Source organism: Sapajus apella, unplaced genomic scaffold, assembly GCF_009761245.1.
Source record: "Sapajus apella isolate SASKATOON/1434 unplaced genomic scaffold, GSC_monkey_1.0 scaffold23, whole genome shotgun sequence".
NCBI classification, from domain to species: domain Eukaryota; kingdom Metazoa; phylum Chordata; class Mammalia; order Primates; family Cebidae; genus Sapajus; species Sapajus apella.
The window spans coordinates 14,738,204-14,761,361 of NW_022436963.1; the positions used below are offsets into that span (position 1 = coordinate 14,738,204).

The following is a 23,158-nucleotide window of genomic DNA, read 5'->3' on the forward strand; positions in this document are numbered from 1 at the left end:
GCTTTCATCCTTACACTCTCCCCAGGCATATATCACTCCTCCCATAAGCAAATTGGTATGTATCTCTCAAAGGTATTTAAAACAAAAATACCACAATATATCACACACAAAAACTGGCAATAATTCAATGTCATCAAATAGCTACACATTTCCAAATGTTTCACTGAATCTCATATTTTTATAGTTTTATTGAATCTAGATTTTTCTTAAAATTCACACATTGTAATTGCTTGGTATGTCCCTTAAGACCTTTTTTGTTTTTAAGTTTATTTTAAGCTCAGGAGTATGTGTACAGGTTTGTTACATAGGTAAATTTGTGTCATGACGGTTTGTTGTACAGATTATTTTACTACCCAGGTGTTAAGCCTAGCTCCCATTAGTTACTTTTCTGGATACTCTCTCTCCTTCCACTCTCCACCCTCTGAAGATCCCCAGTATGCGTTGTTCCCTTCTATGTGTCCATGTGTTCTCATTATTTAGCTCCTACTTATAAGTGAGAACATGGCAGTATTTGGTTTTCTATTCCTGTGTTAGTTTGCTAATGAGAATAGCCCCCAGCTCCTTTTAATCCAGATGTTCCCCTCTCTCTCACTTACCTCCTTTCTCTTTTTTCTTTCTTTACTTTTCTTCTTCTTCTTTTTTTTTTTTTCCGGACTTTTTGTTGTTTGTTGTTGTACTTAAATAAACAAGGTGTTTCCCCTGGAGATTTTCTCAGGCTCTGGGTTTTGCTGATTTCATTCTTGTGGTGTCATTTCACATGTTCTTCTCTCTCCTATATTTCCTATAAATTTACAGTTGGACATAGAGGCTTGCTTAAATTCAGGATTTGATTTGTTTTCCTTTTGCTAAGAATACTTCAGAATTGGTGTGGTCATCTTCCTTTGGCAGTATATAACATCTGATTGGCTTTCTTTTTGTGATATTAGACATCAGTGCTTAGATTTATTAGTTCATGAAGGGGTGTGTGTTAGCCATCTCAGGCTCCTGTAACGAAATACTGTAGACTGTGTGGCTTAAAGATTAGAAATTTATTTCTTGCTGTTCGGAACACTGGGAATCCAAGTTGAAGGTGCTGGCAAGCTGAAGGTGCTAAGGCTTCTTCTCTCAGCCTGTGGGTAGCTGCCTTATCACTGTATGCTTACATGGCTTTTCTTCAGTGCGTGTATTTGGAGAGACAGGGAGACAAACAGAGTGTCAGCTCTCTGGTGCCTCTTCTTAAAAGGGCACTAATCCTATAAAATCCAGCCTCACCCTTATAACTTCATTTAACTTTAATTACTTCCATAGTGGCCCCATCTCAAAATACAGACACACTGGGATTTGGGACTTTGACATGCAAATTTGGGAGGGACACAAACAATCCAAAACAAGTTGCAAAACCATGATATTCTATTATTTCTTCATTATTAGCTGAATACTTTTATTTATTTGTTCATTCATTTGTTTATTTATCTTTTGAGATAGGGACTCACTCTGCCACCCAGGCGAGAGTGTGATGCTACAATCACAGCTCACTACAGCCTTAACCTCTCAGGCTCATGTGATCCTCCCATCTGAGCCTCCCAAGTAGTTGGGACTACAGGCACATGCCACCCAGCTAAGCTAATTTATTTTTTGTAGAGATGAGGCTGCCACTATGTTGCACAAGCTGAGCTGAAGACTTTTATGTAGAGAATGTCTACTCTTCCACTCTTTGGTCAGTGGTGCTCTTTTTTTTTCCAATTTTTTTAATTGCATTTTAGGTTTTGGGGTACATGTGAAGGACATGCAAGACTGTTGCATAGGTACACACATGTCAGTGTGATTTGCTGCCTTCCTCCCCATCACCTGTATCTGGCATTTCTCCCCATGCTATCTCTCCCCAACTTGCCACCCCTGCTGTCCCTCCCCTATTTCCCCCCGACAGACCCCAGTGTGTGATGCTCCCCTCCCTGTGTCCATGTGTTCTCATTGTTCAACACCAACCAATGAGTGAGAACATGTGGTGTTTGATTTTCTGTTCTTGTGTCAGTTTGCTGAGAATGATGGTTTCCAGGTTCATCCATGTCCCTACAAAGGACACAAACTCATCATTTTTGATGGCTGCATAATGTTCCATCGTGTATATGTGCCACATTTTCCCTGTCCAGTCTATCATCAATGGGCATTTGGGTTGGTTCCAGGTCTTTGCTATTGTAAACAGTGCTGCAATGAACATTTGTGTGCATGTGTCCTTATAGTTGAACGATTTATAATCCTTTGGATATATACCCAGTAATGGGATTGCTGGTCAAATGGAATTTCTATTTCTAGGTCCTTGAGGAATTGCCACACTGTCTTCCACAATGGTTGAACTAATTTACACTCCCACCAACAGTGTAAAAGTGTTATTATTTCTCCACATCCTCTCTAGCATCTGCTGTTTCCAGATTTTTTAATGATCGCCATTCTAACTGGCGTGAGCTGGTATCTCAATGTAGTTTTGATTTGCATTTCTCTAATGACCAGTGATAATGAGCATTTTTTTATATGTTTGTTGGCCTCATGTATGTCTTCTTTTGTATAGTGTCTGTTCATGTCCTTTGCTCACTTTTGAATGGGCTCGTTTGTTTTTTTTCTTGTAAATCTGTTTTAGTTCTTTGTAGATTCTGGATATCAGCCCTTTGTCAGCTGGGTAGATTACAAAAATTTTTTCTCATTCTATTGGTTGGCGATTCACTCTAATGACTGTTTCTTTTGCTGTGCAGAAGCTGTGGAGTTAAAGAAAAAGCAAAAGCAAGACACAGGATTAATTCTTTTATTTACCAGTTTTTAAACTAATGAATTTGTTCTCTAGTATTTTCTAACACAGACCAATTCGATTTTTATGGTTAGTTGCTCCTTTTGGTATAGTTATAAACTCATGAATTTAAACTATCTTTATCTGTGTGGCCTTGGATAAATCACTTAATCCCTCTAAGCCATGGTTTACATAGCTGTAAAGTGGTGATAATGATGGTACCCACCTCACAGAGCTATGAGATTTTAATGAGATGAGGTCTCTAAAGCACCTAGGGCATTGATGGATATAAATTGAAGCTTACTAAGTAGCAGCAGCAGTTGTTGTGGTTATTGTGATTAGAATTATAATCAGAAAATACCACATTACCATATATTTCAATCTGCTCATCTAGAATGTCTGCTCTTGTATTTTGATAATTTTTCAATATGAACACTGCCTTTTAACAGTATGTTTCAAGTTTGTTTCTTCTCCATTACACAATCAAAATGCATTGTAGCATGTTCCTGTTGCTGGAGAGAGATAATTTGATCACCATGCATCATGTCTGAGAAGTTCAAACATCAATTTCCAAGTTAAGAATCAGAATAATCAAAATGAGTCCATGACTGTCTCGAAGTAGAAGGAGTATAGAGATGCGACTTGCCAGTATGGTGTTCAAAGGAAGTAGAATGTAGAAAGGTTTTCAAATCTCTAGATACATTTATTTGCATGCTTCAAAATTATTCTGATAATAAATGGTTCTATGAATGATTCTGGGTTGCTACCTCTTAACTCATGAGCTTAAGGCAATGCTATTTATACTTGTGGCCTGTAGCCGGTAAGCCCCGGATTCTATTTAGTACAGCTCCAAAGTGTGTGCACATGCACACACACACACACACACACACGCACACATACACACACGCCTGTAATCCCACCGCTTTGGGAGGCCAACGCAGGTGGATCACTTGAGATGGGAGTTTGAGATCAGCCTGGCCAACATGGTGAAACCCCGTCTCTACTAAAAATACAAAGATTAGCCAGGCATGGTGGTGCATGCTTGTAATCCCAGCTACTTGGGAGGCTGAGGCTGGAGGATGGCTTGAACCTGGGAGGTGGAGGTTACAGTGAGCCAAGAACATGCTGCTGCACTCCAGGCTGGGTTACAGAGGGAGATTTCGTCTCAAAAACAAACAAACAAACAAACAAAAACCTCCTACTATTCTGTTAATGGACGCTGTGCTTATCTTTCATTAAGGTAAAGCTGAATTAAATTTCTTTAAAGAAGAAGGAATGATAAGAGAGACTTTTTTGCTAAATGACTCTTATTATCTAGTGAAAAGGCATTAATTGAATACAGCCAATTGACTATGGATCAATATTTTTTTCCCAGAATAACCCTATGATATTCTAAATTGCTCTATGGGTATAAATACAACTCTGGTTGATAAAATATTTTAAATTTTAAAGAAGACATGCCAAATGTATTGAATTAAGCCAGAACTGAATCCCCATGGGAATTTATTTCCTATTCAGAAAACACTGCACATGGCGATCTGAGGCTTACTCTGAAAAATAAGGGGAGGAGGAAGTGGAGGTTTGTGACTTATCTTTAGTGTTTTAAAAATTCAATCATTCTGTATTTTCATGAAAGCACAGCTTCTGGCAAGGAGTACTTCATTCCAGCATATCCAATGCATGTTATTGAACTACAGAACAGTGGCTGTCTGCATGAGCTCATTGTGCTCTGATTCTATCAAGAAGAAGTATGCAATTAAGATATCTATCATCACTGATTTTCTTCAATACACTAGATATGGTCATGGTAGGTTAGAAACTTCAGGAAGTCCATATCACAGATTTACCCAGGAAAAATACCAAGTTCAAAACCACTACCATAGGCAAGAAATTAATTCACAAGACTCTCTCTCATCAGGTGTCAGAGAAGTGGTGTCAGCTCTATTGAATTTTTATTTTATCTTATTACTCCATTTTGGCAAATATGAGAGAACTGGAGTTGACTCCTTTAAAGGTAATTATTCCTATTCAATCTGATGGAAGTTGCCCTTTTTAATCAACTAATGCTTGACGTATACTTGAGCCATGTGTTCAGATGGTATATTTTGAAATATTTTTACCTTGATTCTAAAGAGAGACTTTGCCAAAATGTTTTATTAAATAAGCAGGTCAAAATGTTCTTCTACTTTATAGTCTCTGTAGATATAAATAATTTGAAAGTACTATTGAGGATAATTCCAAAGGGAGTGGGTTTCTTTAACTTTATATTTTTCATCCAAATGAAAGTGAAAGCAGCACACCCATTAATGACAGTTCTGAATTTACTTCTCTCAAGTTACCCAGATGTTGTCTGCATTTACAATTTTAAGAAAATCAGTTTTTAGTTATAAAAGTTACACATGCTTATTAGAATAAATTCCATTAGTGCAAAAATAGTTAAAACTGAGATTCTGACTCTAGCTTCTACTTTTCAATGATTACAACTAGTAACACTTCAGTGCTGTATTTCTAGACCTTTTCAATTTCTGTAAAGTATATACAGTATGTATATGTATAAATATTTTCTTTTACAAAAATGCAATACATGTATTTACTTTTTTGTTTTAAAAAGATTATAAACAACTTTCAACTTCCTGTACTACTATTCCTTCTTTTTAACCCTTGCATAATATTGATTAGCTACTTCATAATTTAATTACTTTTTTTTTTTTTTTTGAGACAGTCTTGCTCTGTTGCCAGGCTAGAGTACAGTGGCACAATCTTGGCTCACTGCAACATCCACTTCCCAGGTTGAAGCAATTCTCCTGCCTCAGCCTCCTGAATAGCTGGGACTACAGGTGCGTGCCACCACGCCTGGCTAATTTTTTGTGTTTTAGTAGAAACAGGGTTACACCATATTGGGCAGGATGGTCTCCATCTCCTTGTGATCTGCCCACCTCGGCCTCCCAAAGTGCTGGGATTACAGGTGTGAGCCACTGCGCCTGGCCAATTACTCTGTGTTTTATAGAAATGAAAATTGCTTCCAAATTGTTTTCACCATTTCAGCCATGTGTTGTTTTATTTTAAAGACTTGTATCGGGCTTCATGTGGAAAAATATAACTTAACCAGGAATTTAAATTTCAATTCATGGGCAAGAGTTCAGTTTAGCTCATTGCATAAAGGCACAGAGCTGTCTAGGAAGTATCTAGTGAAAAAGAAATGACTGAATCTTGAATGGGCTTGACAATGCCATGTTTCCTTTATAATATGCCTTAGAAGCTTGTTTTATTTCTGCCAGCTTTCTCTCATCAGTTTCTGTGGCAGAGAGTGGAGACTGACTGACTCAACAACCATCACAACCCTCTTTCTCTTGCCCACCTCCCCTGTAAGACTCAGGAAAGCTGAATATTCACTTCCTAGTCTCCTGTACAGTGAAATGTGTTCAGGAACACAGCAACCATTTTATGACAATGAGGCAAAGACTGTAAGAACCAAAGAAATGTATCCAAACATCATCAATACCAGTAGCCACCTAGCTCTAGACTTCCTGATATATGTGAAAAAGAAACCCCTATTTGTTTAAGCCCCCTGTAGGTCAGGCTTTCTGTTATCTACAGCCAAATATTCTGCCATGTGGTATAGTCCCCAGACTAGACATTTCAGAAAATGAAAACAGAAACTTATTTTGCCATGTAAGTAACTTGGAGTTTTCCTTCTATAGGGCCTATTCAGAATTCCCCAGTTGATGGCATGAAGTACAAGTTCTGTAAGGCTGCTTTTGCCTAGGAAGATTTCACACAAATCACAAAGCAGTTAGAAGGGCACAATTTTTTGACAGGTAGCATGAAATGGAATGCAGCATAGGCAATATTGAGGCCATTTAAGAGCACAAATAGTTATATATTATAGACCGGAAAACACACATAGCTCTGTGGGGAAAGCCTTTTAACAATAGTTTTCAGTGCCTCCAAATAAAATACAATTGCATGTGTTCCAGAGTCAACTTGCAATTTTTGTCTTCACACGAAGGTCCTGTTTGAGGTTTTACAAGGTTATTCACAAAAGCCTCTGGGTCACAGTATTGTACACCCATAGCAGTGACCATAAACTGATGGCTGATAAAGCAATTGGTCAATTTCCTAAGAAAAATATGATTATGAGTAGGAGAAGAAAAGACTAAAAGACAGAATTAGGAATGGAACATTAAGTTTCAGAGGCATTCATCTGTCTACTGGGTGCCTCCTGTATAGCGAGTAGAGGATGAGGTAGGCCACAGTTAATAAAAGCTCCTTCTGCATTGGAAAATATCCTGACAGTCAGGTACACACTCCTCTCTTTTTTAGGGCTACTATTAAGGCAATCAGCTGTGTTCCCAGAAATGCTGAGGACTAATCAACAGTTCAAGACAAACCATAAAAGGAGACGGGATAAGAGGGGGGCATCAAAGCAGGGAGGAGGGGGAGGCTCTGGGCTTCTTTAACCTATGAGCTGTTGAATTGTGAAGCTGCATGAAAGTGAGGAACCCAGCACCCTTAGCTGTGGGTGGTTGACAATTAGGAGGAGGAACTTGTCAAGTGTAATTGGCATAACCTACTCACATCAGGCTTTTCAAATATTCCGATCTTGCCAGACTAACTCCCTCCCACTGGAAGCCTGCGATGCTGCAGAGTAGAGGCTTGGGTGTTGCTAAGGTACAGTACATGAGCTACCACCTGCAGCAATGTGGACAATCAGGGCTTTGTCTTACAGATGCTTCATGTAGCCCTCATCTTTCTTTCTGAACATTGATGTGACAGAGAAGGCCTTAGTTAGAAAGCCCATCTATGGTCAGTATTTCTGTATTAATCTTTCCACAGTATGCTCCACTGGAGAGAGACCCTTTTAACACTCCTTGGAGGGTTGGGAAGAAGAAAGATACACGTTAGAGAAAGGCCAACCTGAGTTCAAACCATGACTGCATCACTTACAAGTAGATCATGTGATTTTGGTCTTGCTGTTTAATCTCGGTTTCCTCATCTGTAAAATGAGGGGTTATATTTCTGCTTCAGGGTGTTATTGAGAGGCTTAAATAAGCCAGTGTAAATGATGGACTTACTGAGAAGACTGATACAGGAAACTAAATATAACTATTTTATTATTACTATCATCATCATCCTTTAAGGAGTGACTATTGACTATTCAGTTATTCAGTGCCAAAATGCCCTTTTTCAAGCACTTCATTCTTCCATTGCCCATTCATTCATATATTCACTTATTCAATAAAATTTGTGAGCCACAGACAACATTTTGGGCCAATAGGTAATACAAAGATGCCTGAAGCATGGTCCTGTTGGCAAAGGATTTGCCCATTGTCTGGGGAAATAAGACAATTCCTTGTCTTCCACCTTCTGCCAATCCTTTTACCAGTGTAATCAGTGTGGCCTTTCTGAACTGCACTTTTTTTTTAATGCCTCTCCCCTGCTGAAAAACTGTTCCTCTTGAAAGACCCAGGTTTCTTCACATTGACAAACTAATTCTGTAAGAGCCAGAGAGTAAATATGTTTGGCTTTGTAGACCATAGACTCTCCAAGTGCTCAACTTTGTCATCATAGCGTGAAAGCATCCATACATAGGTGAAGAGACAAGGCTGGATATGGCCACGGGGCTGTCATTTTAGGATCCCTGGTAGCCCATACCTTACATATTTCTGTCTGCCTTTTGAACTGAGTAACTCTCTTCTTCTTACCTTAGAACATATGCAGCCTTACCAAAGGCACAGCCCAGATGTGCCTCACTTGCTCACTTGTATGTCTTTGACTTGCTTCTCTCTGCCTAGAACACCCTTCTCCCTCTTACCTGGATAAATCAGGTGCGTTTTCCTGGTTTCTGCTCAGCTATCCATTCCTCCAGATAGCTATGTCCCCTCCCCTCCCCTGCAAGTATGTACCATATATTATCCCAACATGCTCCAATTTGTGCCAACACAGTAATGCACCATTGCGGTGCCTGTTAGCTTGTCCGTGTCTTCAAATAGACAGCAAGTTCCCTGGAGGTGGGGGAAGGGTATTATTTATTTATTTATTGTATTTCTTTTGAGTTCAACAAGCATTTAGGGAGTACTTACTTCATGCCAAGCCCTGTGCGAGGTGGTAGAGATGCAGCAATAAACAAAAACAAGTGTATTGCCTTTCCTTAGGGAAGTGGTAAAACAAAGCAGAAGCAAGGGATTAAATAATACCAAACTCATACCGATTTTTAAAAGTCTCCTCGTGTTAAAAAATGGAATAATGGGTGTAGGGGTGGATGTGTACTAAAATGAGGAAGACTAGTTAATGTAGTCAAGGAAGATTCCCTCCTTAAAAAAGAAAAGAAAGAACGGGAAGAGGCCCTTCATGCAAAGCATGCGAGGACAGAAGTTACCGCTGAAGGAGACAGACAGCACAAAGGTTCTACAGCTGGAAGGAGCTCAGTTGATTTGGAGACAGCCAGAGAGACTAGAATGCGGTAAGCTAGAAGCATGAGATGAGGGGTTAGGGAAATACGATTTCCTTTATTATCATAGTCCTAGGGTAGTGGTAATGCCTGCAAAGTAAAAGGTGCCCTCTCAATTAGATACTGTGTTAGCCATGTTTCCCAAAGGCAGATCCTGAGACAATTTTGGTTCAATAATTTATTTGGGTAGCAATGGTGGGAAGTACAATGACAAGTGGGCAGCGGGATGGGGCAGGAAGGAAAGCCAGCCAATGATGTGTGGTGAGCAGGTTGCTTCTGTGGGAAACTGGGGTTCAGTCTCAATAAGCACCCTCGGAGAAAGTGTTTTGAACACATCACAAAATTGTCCCCCAGAAGGGCAAGAACATTGAAGTTTCTACCCACCAATTTCCTTCTCACATTGTTTGAAAGCTGCCAGGGAATTAGCTCCTGGGGCCATCTACCTTGCTCCAGTCTCAGGACAGCCACACTCGTGCTACCTCTGAATGTCCTCAGCAGGGAAACTCAGGTGTGTGAGGGAGGAAGCCTTTGGTGTGTATGAAGACTGACCCCTGGAGCTGCACCTATCAGTAGGGCATCAACAGCTTTTGCTATAATAACTAACTAAATAAGTGAGTAAGTAATTGAGTGGATGAATGAATGAATGATTATACCTAATGGAAAAGGAGAGAATCAATGAAATAAGCTCAAAGTGAATGAAGGTCCCTGGTGCAGGTGAGCGTCTTGGTGGCAGTGGAGTCATGCAGATCTCTTCCTGGTTAGAGGCAGTATGTTCGTAGCTTGGAATTGGCCATGGTGGAAATATTTGCACTATGGAAGTTGGCAAATGCTATAAAACACAGCTTTATTCCTGGGAGATTTGTTTGTTGGCACACTTAACTTAGTTCCTGCCAGTCTTCTGACTTGTTTCTTCCAGGATTAGTACATGAAGGTTGTGTCCCAGGCCTTGGGAGATATCCCCTCCCCAACTTCACTGCAGACCAAGCATCCCTAAAAGTGCCATTAATCAGCCTGGTTTTCTGTCTTCCTCCAGCCTGTTGCATTTAACTATGACTTGCAAATTAACCATAAGGAGTAATATCATCTTTCATTGGTATTCCTTGTGTGGGTCTATTAGCACCAAGGAGTGAGCTGCTTGCTCTCTTTCCAGGGGAAAACCTTCGATGTCATTAATTGCAAAGATATCATTCCTGCTATGGGTGATTTTGCTTGATGGATGCCTATTAAGCCAGAAAACAGAGGACAATTTTGTTCTGTTCCACCTAAATGTATATCTAATCATGCTGCATACAAGGGGATTCTCTGTTGGCTAATTTTATAGATTTTGAGAGTAATTTTTTGTAAGGAACAGAGCCGTAGATCATCTAAGACAGTAGTGAAATGAGAGTTTATTGTGGGTGATTTATTTTGGTTTCCTGAACTCAAGGGAAGTGAATGATTGGGCCAGTGGTTATGACATTGATTGTATTAGAATGTGCTGGAGGGTGAAGTGTCTGCTTTATTTGAGGAGTATCAGGAGCCTAAGAAAAGATGGGAATACAGAGTTTTATAATTCTGCCTGAACGGGTAAATGGACTTTTGCCCCTGGGTTACACCTTCAATGTTTAGCAAGGTGAGCTAGTACACCACATTACTAGAAAGAAGGCACTGTGCTGGCTGAAGATGTCTTTACATATCTCATCAAGTTGCTTCTACTCATCACAGAGTCAGCCTCAAATGGAGAGCTTTCTCTCTAGTTCTCTGTCTCACTGATTTCTACACCACCCCCTCACACTGTCCCCTCAGGCTTCTCTCACTCCTTAGCCTTTTAGTCTCACCCTCATCCTGGCTATGTAACAGAAAGTTATTCTATCTTTTTTTGTCTCTCTGAAGGGGAAGTTATTCTTTTTTGCCTCTCCAAAGGGGAAATTGTCTACATTAGGAATTGCACTTAGTTTTGCAGAACCCAGTGTCTACAAGACAAGTCTTCTCAGCTGCTGACATTAATGGCCTCTCAAGCATCAGTGGCCAAGAAAGGAATGCCTTGGCTCTTTATCATGTCTTCCAAGGTCCTTCCTCCTTCTAATATCTTCCACCCCCACCAAGGGTAAAAAGTGGAAGAAACGTAGGAAGGAAGAAAGAGGGGAAGAGAGAGGAAAGAAGGAAGGAAGGAAGGAAGATGGAAGGGAAGGAGGGAAAGAAGGAAGGAAGGAAAGAAAGATAAAGCAAGGACAACCTGCTCTGCTTTGGTAATGAGCTTCCAGCTGTGTGTTTATGAGACACTCAGGAGAAACATGGAGAACTTCAGGTCACCAAAGTACCCATGGTATGTTTCTGGGTGAAGAAGAATGCACCCTTTGAGAATCAACTCTTACATACGTGGCAAAAAAACAAAAAAACATTATTCCCCCAATCATAGAGCTAATTAGAACACTAATATAGGAAGTCTAGAGACCAGGATCCTACGTCCTACTTTCATTTTTTGCATGGCTTCCTCTCACTCATCTCCCAGGTCTTAGCTTAAATGTAACACCCCCAGGTGTAATCTCCTGTCTAGAGTAGCTTCCCCTCTAAATGAGTAACACAATTTGAGATGATTTTATTCGTATGTGCTTTTTGGCTGTGTCTCCCACATCTAGCATTAAGCCCTATAGTGGGTGGGAAACTTCCTTATCCTTGTCTTTTCTCTAACTGTTCAACTTTTCTGTTCCCCAACAGCTGGCACATAGCAAATCTGTCATTAAACATCCAGTGAATGAGGCAAGTTAGTCTTGATTTGGTAGATGTGGGAACTGAGGGTTAGAGAAGTGGAGTGATTTTCTCAGTGTCACACAGCTAGGAAATGGGCTCAAACTTAGGTCTGCCTCACCCCAGAACTGCTCTGCTCCCCCATGTAAGGAGGAATGGTTGGGCGAGTAACTGGAAGGGGAATCAGCAGGAAGATTTCTGAAGTCCCCTCCCACTCTTTCAAGATAACACCTAGAGAATCTCAGGCCTCTGGAGAGCCTCCAGTGCCCTCTCCTCACTGTGTCTTGATGTGTTCCAATTACAGGACCAGGCCACTAACTGATTTTCCCTGGAGGAGTTGATTCCACACTCCAAAATACAGAGTCAACCATCCTTGTAATAACTTATTCACTCAGAAGGATCTGACTCTTCCAGCATTATACAGACATTGTTTGTTCAATCCTACCAAACCCATGTGAATTTTGCATCAGTCACATAGTATGATTTCCATTTAAGCAGTTGTCATGCTCAGGGTCAGGTTCCAGCCCCAGCTGAGGGCAGAGGGGAGGGGGTGGATATGGGGCAGGGGGCTAGAACACTTGAGAGACAGCAGGTAAATGAGATATGGCTTTATTCAGCAGCTGTCTCATCAGTAGCTTACTCATACCGTTATCTCAACTGTCGACTCTGGCTCTGCAGCGCCTCTCAGCAGCTGGCTCCCATGCACAGCTGCACGGCCAGCCTGCAAGAGCAGCTCTAAGGCTAGCAGCTTAACTCTTTCTCTCTCTGGGCACCAGCAAGCTGAGCCATGTCCTGGCTCCCCTCCTGTCTGTCTGGCAGACGATCATTGTCCCTTACAGGGGTCACTAGCTTCGCTCTCTCTCTGGGTGCCAGCACCTGCACAAGAGCCATGTTGAGCCCAAGAGCACAGATCAACAGGGCAGTTATATATCTTCCAGACAATAGTGGCTTTGAGCTAAGTATGAGCTTACACAAACAGGGTATATAACTAGTGGAGTGTGCGCCTGCACTGTAAACTTCTTGAGTCATGCAGGCCTGGATGTCTGCCTCAGACTATTCCTTAACCAAAGCACATCCATGTACCTTACAGCAGTAAGAATGATGGGGAAGGGAGAAATGTAACCAGAAAGCCCATAGGTACCATATTTAACTCTATTACAATGCCTTGTGTTTTCAGCGTTCAAGAGAAGTGAAAAGAAAAAATTGTGGTGTATGTGGCATCAATAGTCTTGACACCTCCTTTCCATGTATCTAACATTTTAAACTAGTTAAATACATAATTATCATTCCTTCTTAAGTTTATTATATGACAGCATTAATAATACCTTACTGTATATAAAGCACTTAATATAAGATGAAACGCCAAGGTAGTTTCTTTACAGTTATTAAGCACTGAAATGGACAAGATTTGTTTTTATATCATTCAATCCCAGTTTGCTACATTTTAACGTCTAAAGGATTTTTTTTTTGAATGAAACGTTTTGAAACAATTATGCTATTCTACCATATCTTTCCTACAGGAATATTAAGCTTCATGTACCCATGCCTCACAACACTGTTGGCACTGTGAAATACAACCATGTATGTTAAACATTGGGCATAATACTTGACCCATAGTAGACACTTTAAAATGGCCACAGTGTACAATCCCTTCATACTTTTATGTACACAACTGCCTATCACACACTTAGGACTCCTGCCCCCAGAGAAATGTAAATATCACACAAATCTCTGCATGAATTGTAATAGGGTAGCATGTAGATACATATTCCATCTCACTTAGTTTTCTCAGCAATTCAGGGAGACATAGGAGATATCCCTGTTTTACAGATGAGGAAACTTGGAGATGAAAGGGCTTTCTCCATTGCCACAGCATGGGGCGCCACACTCTGTCATTTCTTTTCTTACCAGAGATGCTATCTTAACGTGGCAGAAGTGGTTGGGACATCCAGTGTTGTCTGATGAAACTTAGAATTAAGCATTGAACCATAAAATTCACTTTCTCTTTATTTCTATTAATACTGCTAATACTTACAGGAAGAGAACATTTGGTCATGAGAAGTAAGCCAGTCCACTGGGACTTAAAGATGGGGTTATCTTCAGCTTCAGCATTCTGTGGTCAACCCCAGATTGTGGAGTGAGCTGGAATAGCTTTTGTCAAATCCTGTGTAACGAAAGCTAACAAAGTCAAGAAGCTCAGTTTTTCTGGACTTCTTGGATGTTGGTTCACTGGGACAGATAGCCAGACAGATTTATCTAGGGATTAAGTCCAAATTTCCTATTTTATGGCCCAGAACGTCTGATTAAGGAGCATCTGCTACTTACAGTAATATTCGTTAACATTTATTGAGAGCTCACAGAGTGCCAGGATCTGTTTTAAATGCTTACACATGTTAACACATTTTACTCTTACTACAATCATTATATCTTTTGGTCAAGTTCTTCCCTTTTTTAAAATACAGATTTTAAAAACCAATTACTTAAAACTGACACACGCATACGCACACACACACATACGGACACACATGACCCACAAAATATTGCTTTGCCTGTGAAGGTTTCACAATGCCTTGCTGCCATTACCCAGTCTTTTCCTATTAAAGTTAAATGGCCAATTGAGACAAAACCATTCTGAGGCTGTTTTTCTACCCCGATTAAGATTGAGGTGTCAGGTGTTATAGATAATATTCATTTCACCTTCTGAACTTTCTGGAAAGACCTGGTGATCTTGCCAGCTCCATCAGGCTTCTTGTCCACAGCAACTGTCTGTGTCACACCACAAATAGCAAAGTGACCCAGAAGAGTTCTCATCAATGCTATTTTTCATTGAGGAAATCAAGGCAGGAGGAAATTAAGCAGCTTTCCCAATGTCACATTCCAGAGCCCTTGACCCCAGTTGACTTCTGTGCAATAACTCCTCTCACTATGCAAAATGATCTAGTGTTTTCAATAGTGACCACAAACTACTGTAAGAACCTGAATTCTAAAATTAAATTGTGATAAATCGGAATTTTGCAGCATGTATCAGGTGCATTTGATTGACTTCCTTTAGAAATGAGCAAGAAATTCTTTTGAACTTAGCCAAATTATGAAATGAACAAAGCTTAGCATTTGCTTATGTCCCCTCTTCCTATCTTCCAAGCATCTGTTCTTTCTAGAAGATTTCTCAGAGTCCCTTCTCCTAATTATTGGTGCCTGGTTCTCCACACATTCATGTTCTACACCAGGACAGGCCATGACATTAACTGTTGAAACTTTTAATAGTTGACTTAGAAAAAGCAACCACACAAAAATGTAACCACCAGTGAAAGCTGGAAGCTGAAATATACTGAGATCTTGTGCTCTAAAATAGCACCTCTTAGAAACTCACCTACTCATCCTCAGACTCTTTGCTCTAGAATTCTCTGACCATGACTTCAAAATATTGATACATATTATTCCAAAAGACAAATCATGTTTATGGTAGAAAATATAGCCAAACAAAGGGAAGAAAGCCAGGATACACTCCCACGTCTTCCTACCTGGAAACATCCATTATTAACCATTAGTTGGTGATGGGCTTTCCAGCCTTTGACTATAGGATTATGCCTCTGCCCTCTGAGGCGTGACAGCTCTTTACACACCCAACACAGCTCTGTTTTGTCTCTGTCTTTAATCATTCTCCAAGCCACATTTCTGTCGCTTGCCAGACTATTATTTTAGATACCATGTCCCCAGTCCTCACTCCATTCTACCTTCATCTTCCAGCTGAACCAAGTGCGATAACTTCCCTCAATGCAGACATTAGGCTCCTTTTGATATATCTCATTAAAGCAGTATCATCCTAATAACTGCCTTCTTTTTGTTAATTTGTTCTCCACAGCTTTTTGCAATCTTTGCATTTGCAACATGCGGTGGCTATTCCGGAGGCCTGCGGCTGAGTGTGGACTGTGTCAACAAGACAGAAAGTAACCTCAGCATCGACATAGCGTTTGCCTACCCATTCAGGTAGGGAACGGCGATTCATGCTTGCTAGTCTCACAGAGGGGGTCTTTCTTTCTTCTGTGGTTTGTCTCAGAAAAATGCAGTCTTCCAGGGACTTCTGGGTAAACAGAAAGGATTCTGCCTGTACCCACGGAATGCCCAAACACAGTGCCCACTCACCAGCTAGTGTGGGTACTGGGAAGATTTATGAGGTGTGCCTTTAAGACAGAATTGACTCTCCTCCAAAAAACAGGAAAAAGAAAAAAAAAACTTGCTACAGACAGAAAGAGGGAGGGAAAAAGAAAGGGAGACTAGAGAAATAATTGTAAAATACGATAAAATAAATTCAAGAAATATTTTTAGCACATTGCCTCTCTAATGCACATTTTGATTCACCAAGAATGATACATTGTTTCCCAAATACATTTGACTGCAGAGACTTTTTTTTTTCTGCTGAGTAGCCCAGAGGGTCTGTATACTATGGAACACATCCTTAATATATATGCCTAGTGTTTCTAGTCTAAGACAAAGATAACTCAGTTCATACGCAATAAATCATCATAGAGAGGTAGCATTGATACCAAAATTCTTACTGGTTTTTAAGAGTAGAAGTGACAAAAGTTGCAAATACCTCTGCTGAAATAGATACTCTCCTAACTAACTAGTAAGAGAGTACAAAGCTCAGAAATATTAAGCATGTAATCCCTGGAAATTTAATAATAAGAGCTGTGCTATGTTGGTGGAAATGGACATGCAAGTGCTTAATTTCTGAAAGCTCTGGACCAACCCCTTGACTTCTGGAGGAGAGAGGCCAAGCCAATGCATACTTACAGATTATCATGCAGGATCTAGGACAGGAGATGAGAATTGCCAATGGCTAGGCAGCAGGGCTGGGATGCTTAGTAACATTAAACATGAAATCATAAGCTCGGCATGACTTCTACAGTGATTTCCCACTAAGAGACATGGCAGGAGCAGGTAACTTGAAAGTCAGTCTCTCAAGATAAGGCAACAAGTCCCTAAACACTGAACTATCAGAGCCCAGGAGTCTCAGTCTTTTCCTCAAACTGGAGGAGAGTAATCAGGAGACCTCTCTGAACTAGAAACAAGTACCTGAGCTGGTGTGGCCGTGGAAAGCAGGGTAAAATCTAATTTCATAAAATTCCTGCTTAAGGATACAATTTGAGAAGACACTTCAAGCACAGTTTCCATCACTGGGCTTCTTTAATTTCTTGCCAAGACTACGTGTTCAAATGATTGGCCCAGTGAAAGGCAACTAGAGAAATTAGATCAAAACATATTGCCATCTGTAGCAACCCCCTTATTTGAAAGATTTTTACTTGGATTATGAAACAAATATGGTTAATCATTGTATTTTTTAGGAGCACAGCTTTTCTTTCAAACATTATCTTACTCAGAAGCTCCATGTGTACAATAGATATGAGTCACTGAGAAAGGTGGATCAGGAGAAGAAGGGAACTTGAAGCTACCAGCCGGTCCTCCTCAGCCTTCTCTCTGCCACACACCTGCCCACTCCCCACCAGCCCCTGTGAGATCTCCTGGGAACCCTAGGTCTCCTAGAAACAAATTTAAAACCACTATTCTAGGATAAAGCAAGAAATAGTTTTGCAGTCTTCTTACCACACATTAGATGTTCTGTCTACTGTTAAGGAAGCAGAATTAGCCAATTTCATTTTATAGACTGTCTTGTACTTTTGCTCCCATTACTGTTCATCTAGGAGATATACACACCATTCCAAAATGGCTCCATTTACTAGGGTTGCAATTTCAATTTTACATTTGTATATTTTAACATGTACCATTACCCATGTACATATCCTTAACATGTAACAATATCCATGTACATGTACATATCTATAACATGTAACATGGGAAAAATCTCAATAATAAGCCAGGATTTATACACGTTATTATGAAGACATTTGTTTCAGAAGAAGTATGGTTAGTGAGATCTTGATGATATAAATCATTAAAAAGTAAAAAGTGATAATATCCAACATTACAAAGAGTGGAGAGAAATGTAGACTCTCGCATGTGGCTGGAAATAATGTGTACTGATAAAGCTTTTTTGGAAGACAATTGGAAGTAGCTATCAAAATTTAAATGTACACCCTGTTTAATCCAGCAATACCATTTCTAGAGATCTACCTTCAAAAGTGTTCATATTAAATACACAAATATATGCATGTAATGATGTGCACTGCAGCATTGTTCATAATAAAAGACTGAAACAAACCTGAATGTCCATCAGCAGGAAGCAGGCTCAATGAATTATTTACATATGTCCTATGCAGAAGTTTTAAAAGTGAATGTACAGATATAGAAAGATGTTTCAAATGTATTGCTAAAGGGAAAGTAAGTAGCAGCATGTTAAGAAAAAAATATAATTGTAAATGCACAATATAATTGTAAATTTATGCACCTATATGTTTATATAAATTTGTAAAATATAAAGTCTGGAAAGTTAACCAACAGTTAATAGGGATTACTTCTGGGGAGGGATTTGTGATTTGTAGGGGTCGTACGTTTACTTTTAACTCTACATACTTCAGTATTATCTGAGTTATTAAAATAGGCATATGTTACCTTGGTAATTTTTTAAACACTCCTTAAAAATAAGTCACCCTATGGCTTCCAGTGGGATGATATGATAAGACACAGCTTCTGGAGAGAAATAACTCATGGGAACGCCAACTGAAACTCCCAATGGATTAAAGTAGATGAAAAAAAAATCTGTGTTTTCAAGGTGAATGGCAATAAGCAGATGTCGAGACAACTCAGCAATTTGAAGTAGGTGATTATAAAAGCACTGCTTATGCTTAAAAAAGTTATTTTCTCCTAAAATGTCACAAGCCAATGCCAATGATATGATGATAATCTTAGAAACAAAATAAGAACATTCAGTAGCTGTTAACTATTCAGTGTATTGCAAAGACCAAAAGGACAATAAACTCAAGTCATTTGAACAAAACAATTAGTTTGTAAATGATACATCAAAGGAAGCTACTTAACCAGTTATCAGACACATATTTGAAGATGTAAGATAATGTCAGTGTTGAAAATTCTAGATAACTCACAAAGTAATAATGTGCTGCTTCTAATATGTGTGCCAAAGTGCGTACCTCCTTTACACCACTATATGTATGTGTTTCTGATTCCTATCAGAAATAATTGACATTCAGCAATGTGTCATTTTGTTATAGACGTAAAACATTTGTCACCTTATCTTCCTTATTATTTGCGATTAAAATGAAAGGCTATCACTTAACTGTTTTCTCATCTGCAATAATATACTACATTTGGTGTGAAATTTGATAACTAGGAGGAGCGTAGTTCTAGATTCCCTATTTTTGGTACTTCCTTTATGCACTGAAGTGGAAAGTAGGGTTTGTCACTTTTAGGTACTTAATATATTTGCAGAAAGCCTACTCTAGGAATGTCATGTAACATTTGCACTTACACACGACTAAAAGACAGAAGGGCAGAGTTGAAGGGTTAGGGGTCTATGGGAACAAACATTTTCATAGCAAAGGTAATGGAGAAGGCCAGAATGATGAATGAACAGATATGTGAACACTTATTGCAAGGGCACAATGTGCCAAACACTGAGCTAGACACTTTGACATAGATTAGATTATGTAGGTATTACACAGACTCTGTGAAGGAGGCTGTTATTGTACTGATTGAGAAGACTGAGCTGAGAAAAATTTTCTTGACATCAAACAATTAAATCTAAACCTTTGGATTTTTAAAATTTTAATGATTTGAATAAAAAGAAGAAAGCAAAGTTTAGGCTGTATGGTGAATAGAACAAAAATTGATGATGGATGAAAATGATAAAGTTAGAAAGGCCATATTTTTGCCCAATTATAGAAGGCTTTGAATTCCTTGTAAGTTGGATAAAAAGGAGTTTAAGATGACAAAAGAAAAACAACAAGGAAATCTCTTTTGAAGTAGAGAGTACAGGTTTGAATTTGATCATGCAGAGCTTGAGATGCTTGTTAGAAGCACAGGGGAATTTTCTATTAGGACGTTTCATGCTAAACCCTATGTAAGATGAGTGAGGTGAAGACTGGAAATGAAGCTTTAAGAGTCATCATCATGAAGTCACATTTGGAGGAAGAGAGGTCACAAAAAGAGACAGAATGGGAACTATGGAGGATGCCTCTACTTGTGACTGAAAGGGGTCACTGAAAGAGACCAATAGGAGAAGACCAAATGGAAAAGAAGTTGGATGACTCAGAAAGTTCAGGTTTTTCAGAAGTTAAGAAAACTTTCTGCACATGTATCCCAGAACTTAAGGTAAAATAAATACAAACAAAAATAAAATGAAATATAAAAAGGCCAGGTGTGGTGGCTCATGCCTGTAATCCCAGCACTTCGGGAGGCCAAGGCAGGCAGATCACTTGAGGTCAGAAGTTTGATTCCAGCCTGGCCAACATGGTGAAACCCTGTCTCTACTAAAGACACAGAAAAAATTAGCCAGGCATGGTGGCTCATGCCTGTAGTCCCAGCTACTGGGGAGCCTGACGCATGAGAATCGCTAGAACCTGTGAGTTGGAGGTTACAGTGAGCTGAGATCACACCATTGCCACCACTGCACTCTAGCCTGAGCAACAGAGTGAGACCCAGTCTGAAAAAAAAAGAAAAAGAGAAAGAAAAAGAAAACTTTGTGTATGCTACCATTCAGCAGAGTTGAGTACTTCAAAGAAAGAAAGGAGTGAAAAAATGAGAGAAAGCCATTGAATGTAGTTAATGGTGGTTATTAAAAGCTTTCATGGGACATTTCAGTGGGAGAGAAAGCATGCCAAGCTGTTGGGGAATGGAAAAAAAATTCAGTATATTTCCTCACAGACTAATAAAATGCAAGTTTTGAAGGACCCTAATTTGTGTATCTTAAGCCTTCAAGATACAATATTTGTGGAGAAAGAGACTAAATTTGTTAATAACCTTCTTGTAGAGAAGGTGTTCACCTCTTGTTTCTCAGGAGTAACTAGCTCATTGAATGACATGATGATAAATTTACTACCTTCATTGGACAAATAACTAATAAAAAATACTTTCAGTGTGTTAAAAACCTGCCTTCATTTGAGAGCAACTAAATATAGGGAATAACAGAAGATTTATAATAAAAAATAAAGTAGCTGTTACGTCACTTCCATGTCTTGAGACCTCATCAAGATAAAAATATCGCTGGCTGTCAGTTTTTAAGCATTATTTTAGATATGATCAGCAATCAGTGTTCTAAATAATTGGCAAAACTGTCCTTGATAAATTTATCCTTTAAAAACAACTTGAGATATAGGGAAAGAAGTCTGAACAAAGGTATTTATTGTCAAATTATTTAGGGATTGCAAAATTATAAATAGGGCATCAGTTAATAAATTGTGGTACATCTGTAAAATGAAATGCTAGGTACCCATTAAAAATTATTTTCTTAATATTTAAGCATATGTGAAATATCCCTGGTATTATATTAGGTGGCAAAGGAGAATACAAGACTATATATACACAGTGACTTTGATTTGCCTTATTTTATTATACTGGCTGCTGTAGCCTCCCCTTTCTCCTATTTCCTCACCATCCATGCCAACATTTCTACAACAGCCCTTACCTACTTAGACATAGTTTGTATTTGCGATCAGCCCATCCCAAATATATTCTCCAAATTTTGTTTGTTTATCCTCATGTCTCAGCCTTCCAGGTAGTTGGGATTACAGATGTGCGCCACCTTGCCTGGCTAATTTTTATTTATTTATTTATTTATTTATTTTTCAGACAGAGTCTCATTCTGTCACCAGGCACCAGGCTGGAGTGCAGTGGCGCCATCTTGGCTCACTGCAACCTCTGCCTCCCGGGTTCAAGCAATTCTCCTGCCTCAGCCTCCTGGGTAGCTGGGACTACAGGCACACGCCACGGTGCCCAGCTAATTTTTTTTAATATTTTTAGTAGAGAGCGGGTTTCACCATGTTGGCCAGGCTGATCTCAAACTCCTGACCTCAAGTGATCCACCCACCTTGGCCTTCCAAAGTGCTGGGATTACAAGTGTGGGCCACTGCACCAAGCCACAAGTCCCTATGACTTAAAGGGCTTTCTCTCACCACAGGAACTTGCTTGGTCCGTAGGCAGGGCAAGCAAGAAATGCTGGGGAATAATTTCTCCTGCAGCAACCCTTATCCAACAACAAATGTGATTTGGAAAATAACAATCCCAACTTCCTCATCCCTCATGGGGCGTAACATTAAGGCATGTACCATACCGTTTCCCAGAGGTACCAGTGGGACAGATCCATCCACAGTGCAAACCTGATCATTAATACACCTTTTATTACATTTTTTACCTTTTCTATCTCACTTCTCCACTGCCTTAATGGTGTTTTTAGGGATGAATCCTCTACGGAGCTGCACTCAAATCTTCATCTCAGGGGCTACTTCTGAGAAGTCCAACCTAAAACATTGGCACTGAGTGAGAACATTACCATCTTTAAAGAAGATAGCTAGATGGGTAGATTGATCAATTGCTTGATCGATCAACCGATAGAGTAAACCCCTATTTCTTCTCACTCTGAATACAGTATTACTCATTCAAAAACAAACAAACAAACAAAAAGCTTGGTTGGAAATCAGTCACTTCAGTTCCCAACACTTCCCCTTTGGTTTTCAGTTCCAGTCTCATACAAAGCCATTGTGGTTTTTCTCTATCCATAATATATCAGTATATGTGGTAGGTTTTTCCCAGTTGTCAGTCATAGTAGGGTGTCCTTCAATGTCAGCTTTAGATTTTTCTGAAAATCAAATGATGGCTGAGATTTTGGAGGTGCTGCATGGGGCTTCTAAAATGAAATCTGGTTAGACATGTTTGTATTTTAGATGAGCCCATCCCAGATATATTCTCCAAATTTGGTGATAAACCTTACAACCTTTGTCATGAAAAGTTTGGGTAAACTACAAAAACCAGTTATATTTATAAATGTTATGTCATAACCACTGCATGAAAAGGTTAAAATATTCATTTCTAGGTGGTGAGATTATGAGTGAATCAAATATTCTTTTCGCACTTGTGCATACTTTTTTACAAATGTTAAAGCTGAAGCAGTATAGTGTAGCTTGGACTCTAGAGACAGACTACTTAGGTTCAAATCCTCCACTCAACTACTTATTAGCTGTATGATATTGAGAAAATTGCATATCCCTTCTGTTCCTTATCCATGAAACAGAAATAATGTTACCTATTTCATC

General features: G+C 39.4%; 1 protein-coding gene across 2 annotated transcripts in view; it reads left to right on the forward strand.

Moving 5' to 3' along the window:
* SYNPR (synaptoporin) overlaps nt 1-23,158 on the forward strand; it is a 342,577-nt gene that overhangs the window by 185,538 nt on the left and 133,881 nt on the right. For both annotated transcript variants that reach the window (XM_032290375.1, XM_032290376.1), the window contains one exon: nt 15,799-15,923. In XM_032290375.1, coding sequence (XP_032146266.1) covers nt 15,799-15,923 — 125 coding nt within the window. The remainder of the gene's footprint in view (nt 1-15,798; nt 15,924-23,158) is intronic.